Source organism: Rhipicephalus microplus, unplaced genomic scaffold (assembly GCF_043290135.1).
Source record: "Rhipicephalus microplus isolate Deutch F79 unplaced genomic scaffold, USDA_Rmic scaffold_12, whole genome shotgun sequence".
Classification (NCBI taxonomy): domain Eukaryota; kingdom Metazoa; phylum Arthropoda; class Arachnida; order Ixodida; family Ixodidae; genus Rhipicephalus; species Rhipicephalus microplus.
Window position 1 is genome coordinate 43,731,555 of NW_027464585.1, and position 15,315 is coordinate 43,746,869.

The 15,315-nt window shown below is 45.2% G+C and overlaps 1 protein-coding gene across 8 annotated transcripts in view; it reads left to right on the top strand.

Annotated features, from left to right (window-relative positions):
- TTLL12 (Tubulin tyrosine ligase-like 12) overlaps positions 1–9,977 on the top strand; it is a 457,993-nt gene extending 448,016 nt beyond the window's left edge. For all 8 annotated transcript variants that reach the window (XM_075882498.1, XM_075882503.1, XM_075882499.1 and 5 more), the window contains one exon: positions 9,074–9,977. In XM_075882498.1, the coding sequence (XP_075738613.1) occupies positions 9,074–9,225 (152 nt within the window). In that variant the 3' untranslated portion in view covers positions 9,226–9,977. The remainder of the gene's footprint in view (positions 1–9,073) is intronic.
- The last annotated feature ends 5,338 nt before the right edge of the window (positions 9,978–15,315 follow it).

Sequence of the window (15,315 nt, forward strand, 5' to 3'; positions counted from 1 at the left end):
TTCCTGCAGGAAATCCTGTTCCACGATCTGAAAGGAGCGTCCGTGGTTTTCCAGAAGAAAAAATTGTTTTTAAGCATGAAATGTAGGCGTCGCTGTTCTCACCTTTATGAGCAAACGCCCATACGTAGCGAGTCGCATGATCAATAACCAAGTGTATAAACCTTTTGACGAGCCATATCCAGAAAATCCTCCAATAGTGTCTATTGCAAAGAAGTCGGAGGGCTTTTCAGCTGGAGGCAGTGATTCAAGCGTCCCAAACTTTTTTGTTTTCATCTTCTTGCATCCCTGGCATGTATCATAATGCCGAATGTAAGTGGAAACATCGGTTACCATATGCGACCAATAATATTGCGGAGACAGGAGTGATAGCATCTTGTTCACTCTGACATGCCCAAAATGTTGATGTGCATTCTTCAGAATGGTTGGGCGTAGTTTATGGGGCTCGTATATTTTCCGTAGTCCTTTTCTTTTGACGATGATGATATTATTTTCCACTGAATGCGTTCCTTTTGGGCGCTCATTGTTGCATCGCTGAAGGTCTTCGTGTGACAGAAGATTAACTATTGGGGCTCTGGAGAGCGCATCTGCTTCCACATTACTTCTGTCCTTTTGATGTTTAATGTTCACATCATACATTGTCAGTTCCAAAGACCACCGGAAGAGACGACCTTGAGGATTTTGAACATTCTTCAGCCACTGGAGTGCAAAGTGATCTGTTATAACAGTGAATGACTTTCCATGAAGGTAGCAATGCCATTTATCAATGGCATCTACAATGGCAAGACATTCTCTTTCTGTAATAGCATAGCTCACCTCGTGCTTAAGTATTTTGCGGGAATAGTAGGCAAAAGAATGTTCTTTGCCTTTGTCATCAGGTTGTTTCAGCACTGCACCGATGCCTTCGCCAGATGCGTCAGAGTACACAGTACATGGTCTCGAAGGGTCGTATATGCGAAGCACCGGTTCTTCAGTTATCCGCTCCTTCAGTTCACGAAAGGTTTGCTCGCATGCTTCTGTCCACACCCACTTGCTGCCTTTGTAGAGTAGTTTTGTGAGTGGAAGAGCGATATCGCTGAAGTGGGGCATGTACGGACGGTAGGTGTTTACAGTGCCCAGAAAACGCTGGAGATCTTTTTCTCGATTTGGTGTCGAAAATTTGAGTATGGCAGCCACATTACTTTGCTTAGGTGTCACTGTTCCTTGTGAAGTTTTGTTGCCCAGGTATTCAATGCTGCAGCGTGCCAATTGGCACTTTTTTGTTGTAGTTTTACGTTCTCGGTTTTGAGAGCTTTCAATAGCGCCTCAAGGTGTCGTATATGATCATTAAATGTCTCTGAGTATACGACCACATCGTCAAAGTAATTACTAACATTAGTGAGCTGATGTTTCGCTATTATTGATTTCATGGCTCTTTCAAATGTAGCCGGAGCGTTCTTCAACCCAAACGGCATTACCAACCGCTCAAAATGACCATCAGGCGTGGCAAATGTAGTTTTCGGAACATCGTCAGGATGCATTTGGACATGCCAGCATCCCGACGTTACGTCCAACGTAGTGAAAAACTCCGCCTTTCCCAAGTGGTCAAGAATATCATCTATACGTAGAATTGGTTGAAAGTTGAGTATCATTATGGCATTGAGTTTCCGGTAGTCAATACATAGACGAGTGCATCCTTCACCTTTCTTTTCATTGTGATGCGGAAGGTTCACATTCTCACGTGCTTGTGTCACTGACTTGCTTTCCAGATTTACAGAAAGATTGAAGTACGAAGCGTTGTCTAGGCCAAGAATTAATTGTAGTCTCATGCCTCGCAGCACGTGTGCATAAACTTTCTTTATGACGTTCTCAATTTGTAACTGAATGTTTACGCGACCCAAAGTTCGAATGCTTGATGCAACTTGCTGGACCATGATGCTGGAGTCTCTCATCAACTGAAGTTTTAGCTGTTTGTACACATCCTCGCCGATACAAGTAATTGTTGCTCCTGTATCGAGAATTGCATTTACTGGCTTTCCGTTGATGGGAGCACTGAAGTGTAATAATGAAATCTGAGTCGCCCTCCTTGTTTCTCCGTTTAGTATCAATAGCGGACACATTGCCGTGGCGCGGACACTTATTGTGCTAGTGAAACTGTCGTGGGAAACCAGCAACTGAGCAGTATCTACATTTGTTTTGCAGGGCACGCGGTTGAGGAGTTATTGTTCGCTGCTGCGGTCTGCTGAAGAGACGTGGAGCTCTTGATGCGATACTGGCGTTACGAGTAAAGGAAACTCCTCCTCTCACCCGTTTGAAAGATGTCTCGACCCGTTGAGCAGCGGTGAGCCACTCTAATGACGAGTTGAAAGACAGTCCGGCGATGTCTCGACCCGTTGAGCAGCGGTGAGCCACTCTAATGACGAGTTGAAAGACAGTCCAGCGAGCGCCAGTTCCACATCAGGAGGAACACCATCAGTCAGTCTATAAATGATGTGGCACTCTTTCAGGTCAGCCTAGAAACCCAGTCACTTTTTCTCGTCGTAGTAGTCCTTGATGGTCTGCCCTCCTTTCAGTCGGTAGTGAATGAAGAGACGGAAGGCATCTCGGTCAGTCGTAGCAAAGCGGGCTTGCATGTCGCGCTTGATATCGTCCCAAGTTGTCTCGCCGTTGCCGAAAATCTCTGTCGGGTATCACTTGAACGCTTCCCCTTCAATGTATTTGCTGAAGTGACTGACCCGATCGCGGTGAGTTCATGACGCCTCGGCTGCCTTCATGTCGAAAAGAAGAAGCCACTTGTCGATGGGGACGTCTTCTGGTGTTCCTTTGAACTTCTGTATGTTGAGCGGAGGCTTTGGCCTAGCCATAGCACGTTGATGAGGTTGATCCTGTCGACTTGTGTGACGCTACAAAATGGAGACACGTCGTGGTCCAGATGCCATGCATTTATTCTAATGCACGCACACTTCCTCTTCGTCGACTTCCCCTAGAATCACCTTGTTAATGCATCACATATATATATTTTATTATATTATATTTATATAAGCCATCATAATAAGCTTAACAAAATGAAGAATTGATTTGAAGGTAACATGTACCTTTAAAGGGGCCCTGCAACACTTTTTCAAGTAGACATGGAGCCAGTAAACATGCTTGTTGCCTCACAAATTTCTGCCGCAAAGTTTCTAGAATCAGTCCAGTACGAGCAGAGTTCCAAAAATTTGTCGCACGCTGCAATCGCATTCTCTCTTCTCGTCTTGACGAAATAGCTGTAAGCTAAGCAGGGAGGAATGGCACAGTGAAAGAAAATACTCCACATGCACCTCATGACCTTGAGCGCCTCTTTTTTTTTCTTTGTATACGCGGCTTTTCAGTGCGATCACACATGTACCTGTAGACAATCGGCGGCCCCGGTAACGATGAGCGCACTAAAATCAGCCAATGCCTGTGACCAGAGCCGTATATTTCTTCTTCGCTGTGACAAGTGATTTTTGAGCTTGTAGTGTCATTTGCCGAGGAAAAAAAACAGTTTTTAGCTTTGAAATTTTATTGTGAAATACAGGCCGCGTGCTGCGCTACAATATTTGCCTCGCGTGTTTTCGGTAGCGTCGACTACCGATCGGCAGCGTTTTCCGACCATGTTCAGTTAGTGTTGCAAGGCCCCTTTAAATTTGAAAGGGGGCTTCATGGCAAAGAAAATTTTTTTTGGGAGAGGGTAGGTGTTTTCACTGTTTAGCACTCCTATATTGAAGTGAAACCACGTTTACAGGCAGTGATCCGGGGCCTAATATACACCTATTCGTTCATTGCGAATACTTCGAAAGTATTCGATAATTTAAATTCGAGTGGAAGCAAATTTGAATACTCAACTACCGTATTTTCTGGTTTATAGGTTGCACCCTTGTATAAGTCGCACTCCCCTCAAAATAGCAGTTTTTCTGAAAAAAAAACGTATATAAGTCGCACCGGTGCATAAGTCGCACCGGTGTAGAAGACGCACTTGCTCATCCGACCACCGACATTTAAGTATCTCGTCGTGACAATGCATTGCAAAAATGCATGCTTGCGACGGCCAACGCTTTTGCACGTTTCTAGCCATCGGCAGTCACGCGTGCGAGCGCTTTTAAACACACATAAAAACAATACTTTCAGAAGTACCTTTATTATTCCGATATCTTGGTGACGTTTATTCAAAGCCATCGAAGTCGTCTTCCTCCGAGTCGCTCACGAACAATGCAGCTACTTCTGGTTGCAGCACTGCTGGCACATCACTGTCGTCCTCCGACTCGCTCGAATCAGATTCTTCAACCTCGCCATCGGCCGCGCAGGGGATCAAACCGGCCTTGCGAAAGCCCGCCACAATGGTCTTCGCAGAAATTGACTCCCAAGCGTCACTCACCCATTTCGCCACTTCGCCGAACTCTGCGCGTATCATGCGCCCCGTTTTTGTAAAGCTGTGTTCTCCCTCCGACATCCACGTTTCCCACGAACGTCGCAGAACTGCCTTGAAGCTGCGGTTGACAGAAATGTCAAGCGGCTGAAGCATCTTCGTCATGCCGCCGGGAATAATCACTGGCATACAGTTCTTTGAACTGATCTTTTTCTTGACAATATCGGTGATGTGTGCCCGCATACTGTCCATTACCAGCATTCCTGGCTTCACGTGGAAGAATCCGTCTGGTCGACGGGAAAAACAGCGGTCAAGCCACACACTCATCATTCCCTCGTCCATCCAACCTTTCGTGTTCGCCTGAATCACCACTGTAGGAGGGAAATTATCCTTCGGCAAGGTTTTCCGCTTAAATATTAGCATGGGAGGCAGCTTTGTGCCGTCCGCGCAGCAGGCGAGCACAACGGTGATGTGGGACTTCTCGTGGCCTGTTGTCCTCACCGTGACAGTTTTCTGGCCTTTTTCGGCGATGCTTCTCCCAAGCGAGATGTCGAATGTCAGCGGCACTTCATCCATGTTAACGATGTGGCTCGCGCTGACATTCTTCTTCGCAACTTCCTCCCTCACGAATGAGCTGAAGTTGTCCAGTTAGGCCTGAAAGTCGTCGGGCAGCTTCTGGCACACTGTCGTCCAGGCTCTCATAACCAGTTGATTCCGTCGCATAAAGCGGAAACACCAGGACGGACCACCATTGAATCCCGTAACATTGCTCTCCGCTGCCAGAGCCTTCGCCTTCAGGCGCAGCGGCACTGTTGACAGCCCTCTTCCTTCGGCTCGTTGTTGCAGTACCCACGTGCGCAGGCTACGCTCGAGGTCCGGCCAGCGCGCCTTCTTGCCGCGGTTGGCCTTCTTTGTCGACTTCATCGTCCGGAGGACGCTGTGGGCCTTGCGCCAGTCACGGATTATTTTTTCACACTGACGCCGAATTGCCTCCCTGCTTCTCTGTTCCCGTGGTTTTCGGCAAATTCAACAGCGCGCAGCTTGAACTTGGCGTCATAGCATCGCCGACTTTGCTTTCCAAGCGGCGCCATGGTTCGCGAGGTTCTACGCCGCTACCGGCTCTATGCTACGACGCACAACACAACACACGAGAAGCGCGCAGCAACAGCGACACAGCGAGTGCAATGAAGACGTTATGGCGGACGGAAGTGACGGTAAAGGAAGTGGCTCTGAAATCCAAACTTGCTTTTCATAATTTATAATTTAAAAAATACCTCCACATTTTCACCCCTCTGATTATTTTTTTGTGCAAAACTACATAGCTGCGTTACCTTAAAGGTGTTAACTTACCGTTAATCTTACTTTCTTTTTAAATGTGGTTTCTGTGCATCGCAGAAGGCCGCGGAAGAAGGAAAAAGGTAGCGGTACAGTGTACTAGAATAGAGGCAGTGTGCTCACTGCCCTATCCTTGCGGCGCTCCGCCGCAGCGCACTCTGTGTCGACTTCCACGATGCCCACCAGGGGCGCTGACGCTTGACGCACCTGAAAAACTTCTCTTGGTTCGTGTTGGCCGTGTTGGCGGACGGGGCTGGTTCGCTCAGTTCAGTTCGATCGGTTTGATTGGATCAACGTGGGTACCCCGTGTGCGTGTTCTGTGCTTTATGCTTGGATCATTGTGTAGTATGCGTTCGTGAAGATGCCTAACCGCCGTCGAAATTACTGTTTTGCGCCCGGTTGTCGAACCGGGTACAGTCGTGTGCAGGATGCACCACAGGCGTCTTTGTTCAGCGTCCCGCGTGATGAAGAACGGCGGAAGGAGTGGGAAAGAAATCTCCACCGTGCAGATAAGAAACTGGATGAGTTTTCTGCGGTCTGCGAACTGCATTTCTAACCGAGGTTCGTTATCAAGGAGTTCGTGCACCATATAGATGGCAAAGAGGTACGCATTCCTCGTGATAAACCGATGCTGTCGGAAAACTCCGTCCTCACGATTCTTCCAAATTTGCCGCAGTACCTCACGAAGAAGATGCCAAAACCGAGAGCTAAAAGGTAGATGTGCGAAAATGACCATGCAGCCGCAAAGAAAAAGAGCCGAAGTGCTCTCGAGACTGACTGTACTGAATTTCCACGGGCTGCTAATGGTGATACAGGAGAGGACTGCGACTTCACACAGGATGACGTTCCAACGGAGCCCGAGCATTGCTTGCGTTTTGTTATTGTTGAAAGACTCCTTCCAAGTAATGGTGCATATCAATGTGTAAATGTCTCGATTTGCCATTATTCAGCTTTTTTTTTACCCTAATATTGCTTGTGCAAATTCTTTCATCACTTATTTGTAAATAAACATTATTTAATCAATTTAAATGGATTTTTATCATTTCTTTTTAATTTGCTACGTCTTTAACTTGATGGATGCACGAAATATGAAAATTCAGAGGCAATGAATGGAATAGACTCTGTCAGTGAAGGACAGGAGCGGGTGTAAATCAATGAAAGAGGTCTCCGTCCTGCAGGACCTAACAGGCTGTTGATAATATTGATGCTACGTCTTGTTTACAGCAATAATCACGCCACACACCAATCATCACCTAAAGTCTCGAAGCAGCGATGCTAGAATGTTAAACGTCGTGCGTGGTTGTCATGGTGGTTAAAGTTTGAGTTTAGGGCGCACATTCCTGCAGCAGGCACGTAATCAAGAAAAACCCGGCGTGGAGGCTGTCTAAGGCGTTGGACTCTTCAACCCAAGGACGTGTGTTCGATCCTAGCTGCGGTGGCTGTTCTCCTGACGGAGGAGAAAAACGAAACAAGCCGTGTGTCGGCATTTCGGCTGACGTTAAAAATTCTAAAGGGATCTAAATTAACCTGCAGCCCTCCGCTATGGCGCACCTCATAGCGAAAGTGTGGCTTCGGCCCGTTAAACTCCAAAATATTAATTCTGACATTGCGAAAAAAAAAAGTGCGTAGTGTTTTCCGCACCTCGGAACCGCAGTCGACATGACCGCTGCATTAGCGAAACCACTTTGAACATTTAAACGGCCGGAAAATAATACAATGTCAGTTGCTTCACGCCCTGCACACTGATAAGATGCCCCAAAAGAAGTGTCGTGCATTGCATGTCGCGAACGTGGCATAATTTCTGGCATTTCAACAATTGCGCTGTGGCTCTCTACTTCGGCGCGCAAAGGAGTTTCAGGTGACGCTGCGAACCGCGCCGCCTCTCGGCGTCGACACGAAGTGGGTCACCCACCGCCGCCTGTGAGCACACTGCCTCTATTCTAGTACACTGTAGTTTGTAGGTAGCGGTGAAGCGCCGTAGACGCCATTTTGATAGATAGATGGATGGATGTGGCTGTACCTTTTAGATTGGGCGGCGGCTAACGCCACCTAGCCGTAATACTTAGTGAACTAATCATTACATTTATCTTTTTTTTTTCTTTAAATAATGAAGTTGAGGATTCGTACTTCACAGTGAATGGTTTAATTTTCACTCGTGCCTTGACTTTAGCCACCAATCAGATAACCTCTGCTTGACGTAAACAGCGCCACCCAAGCCGTGGCATCCAACTCGATTTTGAATGTATATAAGTCGCATCGTTGTATAAGACGCACCCACGAAAAATTCAGAAAAAAACCGCGACTTATACACCGAAAAATACAGTACTCGTTCGAATATTCGAAGCATTCGAACATTTGTACAAGCCTAATTCTGACCCTTCATCCATCTCGATAGTCTCTCTAGAGCACTTGTGCTATGTGTTTGTGCTTTCGTCTTTTTGTGCTTCTACAAGGATGCATGTGTACCAACTAGCACTACTTCCCATCTTACTCAATCATCTGTCCGCGTAGCCTTGGCTGCTACAAAAAAATTGGTTAGGCAGTGCAGCCTTTAAGATAAAAGAAGTGGCCATGTAATTGATGACGGTGATGACAACATGAAAAGACAAGTTTGTGGCCACATGGAAAGTGTAGCATGTGCGCAAACCCATAAGATGTCATCCGCTTGTTATATGCTGTCGTGAGTTGATGGTCATAACTGTTTTCCAGTTAATAGAAAATGGGCCAGGCCACCGCTTGCTATTCCTGTTTTCTAGCACTAGCTGGGAAACAGTGATTTGAACAAAACATCATGATATGCACTAAGCGAACCTTTGTAAGAGCCAGAAGTCAGTTTAAAACATTACTTAGGCAACTCTTATGAACGTACTCCTATAAGTCAAGACGCTTTCTCATATAGCAGGCACACTGCGACAGAGGCAAAAATGCTTAAGGTTCATGTGCTTAGATTTAGGTGCTTGTTAAAGAACCCCAGATTGTCGAAATTTCTGTAGTCCTCCCTCACAGCATTTCTCATGACCATTTGGTAGTTTTTTATTAAACCCCATCAATTATTATTATCAATCTGTCATTCGTTCATATTATCATCCTGTGTAAGACAGAAAAGATTGCATGAGTGTTTTTGTTGTAGATAAAACCATCTATCCCATGAACACTGGCTGGTGTAGATTTTTCGCACAAATTTCTTGGGGGCTGTGTATGTTTGCTGAACTCTACTTTGCATATTCAAGGTAATTGCGGGACAATTCCTTTTTTTTTTTCTTTGTATCCACTTACAAGAGTACGTATTGTTGCAACTGGATTTTAGAACAAGTCACGTGTTATGCATGCTTCCAGGTCATTTGGCAAATGTTTTTTTTTTCTCCTCCTCTCCAGAACACCCGCACATGCAGCCCAAGCTGCTGGAAGTGAACTGGGCACCGGACTGCCAGCGTGCATGCCAGTTTTACCCAGACTTCTTCAACGACGTGTTTGCCGCCATGTTTCTCGACGAAGCAGACTCCAATCCAAATTTTGTGCCTCTCTGACATGTTGCCCCAACTGTGCTCGTGAGTCCCATCAAGATACCTCACAGACCTGCTCTTTCCTCAGCAGCCAGTGTTGACACAGGAAGGGCTGGCTCACTTCGGACACAATGCTCAACATTTGGGACAGGGAAAAATTATGATAGAGCTAAAAGGAAGACACTGACTATGAAAAAAAAGCGACTAACAAATTTTTGGTATCTTTATTTATGGTTCGTGTTTTACTTTTAATTTTATAAGGTTACCAGGTGGCTTCTGTCAAAGGCTAGACTTTAGGGCGAAATCGTGGCTGTTGTAAGGTGCCCGTCATTGTGACTTGGTGAGAAACTCGTTGCCACCACCATCGCAGGGCGGCTTTTTAGTGTGCTTGTATGAATGCCAATTGGTATGAATACCAATTATCATATGTGCATAGTATAGGGCTGTAACAGCTGTTCAATCTTGGTATACAACTAACACATGCATAATAAATATTTCGATATGACACAGTAAATTTACGATGCCTCTTGGTGATGTCACTTTATTTAAGACATATGTTTAACATCACATGCGGCAACGATGCCTCTTTGTTGGATGTGACCGCATGTGGCAACCCCTGAGAAAGAAGGATGTGGACGTTGATGCAAGGAGCTGTATGACAGATATGCTTACATTAATATTTTAAAAAATATTGGTGTGTTTGAGTTTTCTTTGAATTTAAATAACTGAAATTTCATAGTATTAGAAATGAACGAATAAATGTGTATTAATCTGCATGTAATCTCCTGTCAGAGTGGTTTCACTGCAATTAAGCAGTGCTAAGCTGTAAAAACACTTAAGTTAAGGGAAGTTTGCACTGTCGCGAATTCAAGAAGGGGGAAAAACAGACGACAGTGTGAGCGCTAACTTCCAACTTTTGTTTATTGCGTACCCTTACAACACATTATATAGCTCATTCCACGGCACGCCACACACGACAAAACCGTACATGTGTGACACAGCACACTATCAAGGAAAGCTGCTTGTAATCTGATTTGAAATTAACGATTCTATATCAATACTTCCCAGCACGCGCTCCAGAAAATTGAGCTCTTTTTGAGATAAGGCCACAGACGGCATACTCACACTCAGCTTCGCAGATTTTGTGATAGCTTTCGCCTCAATCATTTTCCGTGTCAACTGGTTACGGCTGCGGCCCAAGATGACACACTGATCAAGGAATGTAGTGCATCAACACGTCTTACAATGCATAGCCAGAAAACCACCAGAAGAAATCTTGTTTTTTACATTTCAAGAGTTCTCGCTCAAGCGGTCATTAACACACCTACCAGTCTACCTAATGTAAACCGCGCCACATGACAGCAGGAACATGTACACAACAGCTAGGGTGCATTCAACAAACTTAGTTACATGAAGCAATACATTTTTGCAGGCTAGTTGGTTCATACTTTAAAAATAAATTGCTGCACAAACTTGAAAGAAAACAAGGGAGAACTGCACATGCGCAGTTTAGATTGTGGTGGGTATCACTTTTGTATTTTGCCATTTTATCACTTTTGTCATTGTGGTGGCAGTCAATTTTCATTTTATTTGTTTTGAAACAGCTTTGTTTGCGGCATCTTTGGTTTTGTGCGCATCGTGGAAGGGCAGCGTAGCATGCGTACATAGTGGCTTCAAGAAACGACAATAAACAGTTGGTACTGCGCTCTTTCCTGTCTCCCTTGTTTTCTTTCAAGTTTGTGCAGCAATTCAATTTTTTAGTTACATGCTTCTTTCCACAGGTGGGTTGCACCTCCTTCTTGGGGTTCGTAAGCTTGCATAGATGGCTTAGTTTGTCTGGAGCAGAGAACACCAGGCGGACATTTTCTCTCAGAGCTATCTGTTTTTTCCCCTTCTTGACTTCATAGTATCTTTCCTTCACGCTCAAACTGAGCTGCACTAAAGCAATATCATTTTATCATGCACCAACTCGCCCAGTCAGCAGTACTTGCCGCGAAGTCCCTAATCATGGTTAAATTAACATATTGTCCTCACCTCGGTTCATCGTATTCCAATTTATAAGCACTTAGGAAGTTTTAAAATGTAACGTACTTTTACAGGCTATCACTTGCATTCTACCGAAAGTCAAACCCTGCAACAATCCAAATTGTTCCCGCTTTCTTTAAATAAAAAAAGATGGCATTTGCGCAAACCTTCTTTCAACTATAAAAAATATTGTACAAGTTAGTTGAGTCATGACAAATACATCCACATTTCTTTTTAATTGCACTAGCCTAACTACAGACTAAGTGTCAAAGGAGCTTGATGGAAGTTGTTCTTTTATTGCTAGTAGCCAGGAAGACTATGATTGCACGACTTCACACATCAGAGTACACTTTCGCTCTTCAGGAGCGAGCGCATGGCACATGCTTAGGGTGCTGGCAGATGACGAAGAGAGAGCGCAACGGCCAAACAGTGCGTTGGAATGTATAGGCCCACCATAAGGATTAACACATTGCCTCAGGTTTAGCTGCGGTCGTGATGTAAGGCGCTTGGCCGGAATTATTCCATCGCAACCAATGTATGCAGCACGCTGAGAGGTGGACTTGACCTTTTAGTACTGTAAGCTCATTCAAAAAGGGGTGTCGCCAGAGCTCGGAAAAATGCCGAGTTTTGCCTGCATTCTGCATAGTGCCCCAAATATCCTAAGAATTAGGCCTTTCTTGTGGCAAAAAGCCAAATTCTTTGCCTTGCAAGTTTACACGATGATATGGCTCACCGGTGCATTAATCCTGTCATTCGGAGGCCAGAAGGAAGGATAGTATAAGGAGGAGCCCAATGTAGAAGAATTATAGTTGATCAAGTTGTCTTGAGGGGCCTGTTGGCTTATTGCAAGCAGAAAAAATTGCCCTAAAATAGAAGAGGAAACCACGGAGAAGGAACACTGGACAGATTTAGTGCAAACTACCAAGTGTTTTTATTGACTCTAGAGCGCCGTTTAAATAGGCAAACTGAACATAGCTGTGCAGATGCACCCATCACGTGCTAACGCACCTTATGCGTTGAAAAAAAACACTCCTGCACCGTAAAGCGATGTCGAAGCCTCACTCACGCAGCTGTCACTTTTCATCTTGATGAAGACCGCTTCCAAAACATGTGTATTTGCTATGCCACAGTATCCTAGTCTGGTGCAATCTGCTGTATCATCATCATCAGCCTGACTACACCCACTGCAGGAGAAATGCCTCTTCGATGTTCCGCCAATCGGTCTTGTGCTTACTGCTGCTACTTGATACCCGCACACACCCTAATCTCATCTGCCCACCTAACTTTCTGTCGCCCCCTCAACCGCTTGCCTTCTCTGGGAATTCAGTCAGTTACCCTTAATGACCAACGGCTATCCTGCCTATGCGCTACATGCCTGGCCCCATGTCCCTTTCTTCTTCTTCATTTCAACTATTATATCTTTAACCCTGGTTTGTTTTCTGACCCATTCTGCTCTCTTCTTGTTTCTTAAGGTTACACCCATCATTTTCCTTTCTATTGCTCCCTGTGTCATCCTCAGTTTAAGTTGAACCCTCTCTTTTTAAGCCTCAAGGTTTCTGCTCCATAGGTAAGTACCGGCAAGATGCAGCTGTTATATACCTTCCTCTCGAGAGATAGTAAATCATCTGCATAAAATGAACCAACTAGTCCCTCAAGACGTCCTGATAAACCTATGAACCCACAATGCACTACGCTAGACTCTGCCACCGGATCGTGGAAGCTGTGCGTTCATTGGTTCATACGTAATTTTGTCAGAAAACATTGCACCCAGGACTCTGCTGCAGACTCAACTGAACAAATGTTCAGTGTTAGCTGAGACGATAGACGTGAAACTCCGGAGTTTTAACACGTAGCGCCACCTGTCGGTGCACTTTTGGGTAGTGCAAAGCCTGACTCCCTTGCACAGTTTGCTGCTCAACCAGGTGCAACCAGCATGTGCGAAATAACGATTGAGCTAATAAATATTAGATGGGTTTACGCATTGAACACTCGCAAAAAAGCTACAAATTTATCTCCACTAGTCAGATGCATCACCAAACCGCCATGAATTTCTTGCTGGATCTCTTGCCAGAACGACGGCGAAAACAAAGGCAGATGCTATAGCTCCACGCTCTAAGAAGAAAGACTTCAGTCAACACTACTGTTGCATTGTGAATTTAGGACGGACATAAAGGGACCTCAGCTTAACCAATTTCGGCGGATGAAAATTTGTAAGTTGGAATCCAACTGGTTTCAAATGGTTCCAGTTCAACAGGTTTAAGGAACAATTTGCAATTGGCTTGTCAATTGGTTGTCAACGGAAACTAGTTGGGAATCCATTACCAATTAGGAAAACATTCCCAGTTGGGAATAGGCCCCATTTCTCATTGGTGATGTTGTGATTGGCCCAGGTGTCTTGGCACAGCTTGGAAGGATTTTGACTTTGCCGCGTTTCCTGAGGGTCTGGAAAGGGACAGCACAGCGAATTCTTTAGGTCTGTCGGCTCACCGCAGGCCCTTTGGCCCCACACGGCCAACGGATTACCTGGAAAGGGCTGTTTTGCTGTCTGGGCTGCCTAGATAGACTCGTCCCCTCTGCATTGCTGGAATCGTAGGAATGCACCTGACAATGAGCCGAGTGGCGGAGAACCATCTTCGGTGGCGTTTCTCACATTCTAAGGGCCTTTGGAGTATTCATTCCTTGTGCACCACGGCATGCCCCGTAGCAATGCTTCCTTCATAAGTCACCCTTGAACCTGGCCAACCGGTTGTGTCGACTCTACTCATGGGGGTTTCACGTCAACCCACCGTGCCAGATGTGCTGCGCTGGTCACCTGGCGTATTATTTGTACTGCCCCCTCCCTGTACGATGAACTGTGCGTGCCTCTCCCCCTTTACTTGAAGGGTTTGTGACTTTGCCTCTTCGTGAGAGCAGTGAAAGACGACGATCCCATTGAAGGGTCCTGGACTCTATTGTCTTCCCTCGCAGGGAATCTTGGGAAGACGGAGGATATAAAACGTGGGTGCAAAGATGCTCGAGTGTGCTTTTTCCTTTCTGTAATGTACCATACTACTTTAATCATTTAAATGCTGTAAATAAATGTTTCAGTTTTCAGTTCCTCCTCCTCGGTTCGTCTTCGCTTTGACCCATGGATGGCTCCTAGTCCCGACAAAGTCCCCCTGTCGCAACAGTGCCCAAATGTACACACAGTCCAGGGAGCTCAAATAATAATGATCACTTTGCAATCTGTTTTTAGCTCATTGCTGATAAATTACCTTGGCCCTTTGCAACACTGCTAGTTCCAGATACATGCAAAGGAATAGAAAACATCATTACACCTCGGGCAATATGGTAATGTGTGATTTATGCAGATTATGCTAACATTGTTATTGCCCCAAAATAATATGCTCAAAGCAAAACGGAGAGCTGAGCGAGTTGGTACTGATATTCAATGTGGCGTAAAATTAGCGCAAAAAAAGGCGAGGACAAGAAAGTGAACAGCACAGGTGCTTGCTCACAACTGAAAGCTTTATTGCTGGAAAAGAAAATATATAACATCTAAAATTGACACTCAACTAAATCGCACGCATGCACATCGTGGGTGAGACAAAAGGCACCAACTAAAACAAGAACACACCTCCTTTGATTCCCCCTCCCCCAACATTCTGCTTCCTTTCCTTGAGTAGTATCACTTCCGATAAGGCCAAAGAAGGATTACTAACGCACATAGAAGCCCTTGTGAAACCTCGGAAAGTTCTCTTGTCATGCAATCGTGGTGTTTAAACAAGACCTCCATCATGGAGAATTGTGCACTGCACTCGCACTCAGTGCATTGTGTGGCCAAGTGCGTTTTTTGTGCTACTTCTATGCCTAATATGCTCGAAGATACAACTAACGAAATATCAACATGATACATGGCTACACTACTGACACACATTATTTATGCATTATAGCTTGTTTAAAAACATGCAAAAATTTGAGTGCTGCTAGTTCATATTTTTAATTTAATGCACGCTTGGCCTATCGTACAAGTTGCAAACAGGTGAGGTACCACACATATTACTGAGACTATTTTCGTCGCCATTTCTAACTTTTTCATTCGAATGCCTA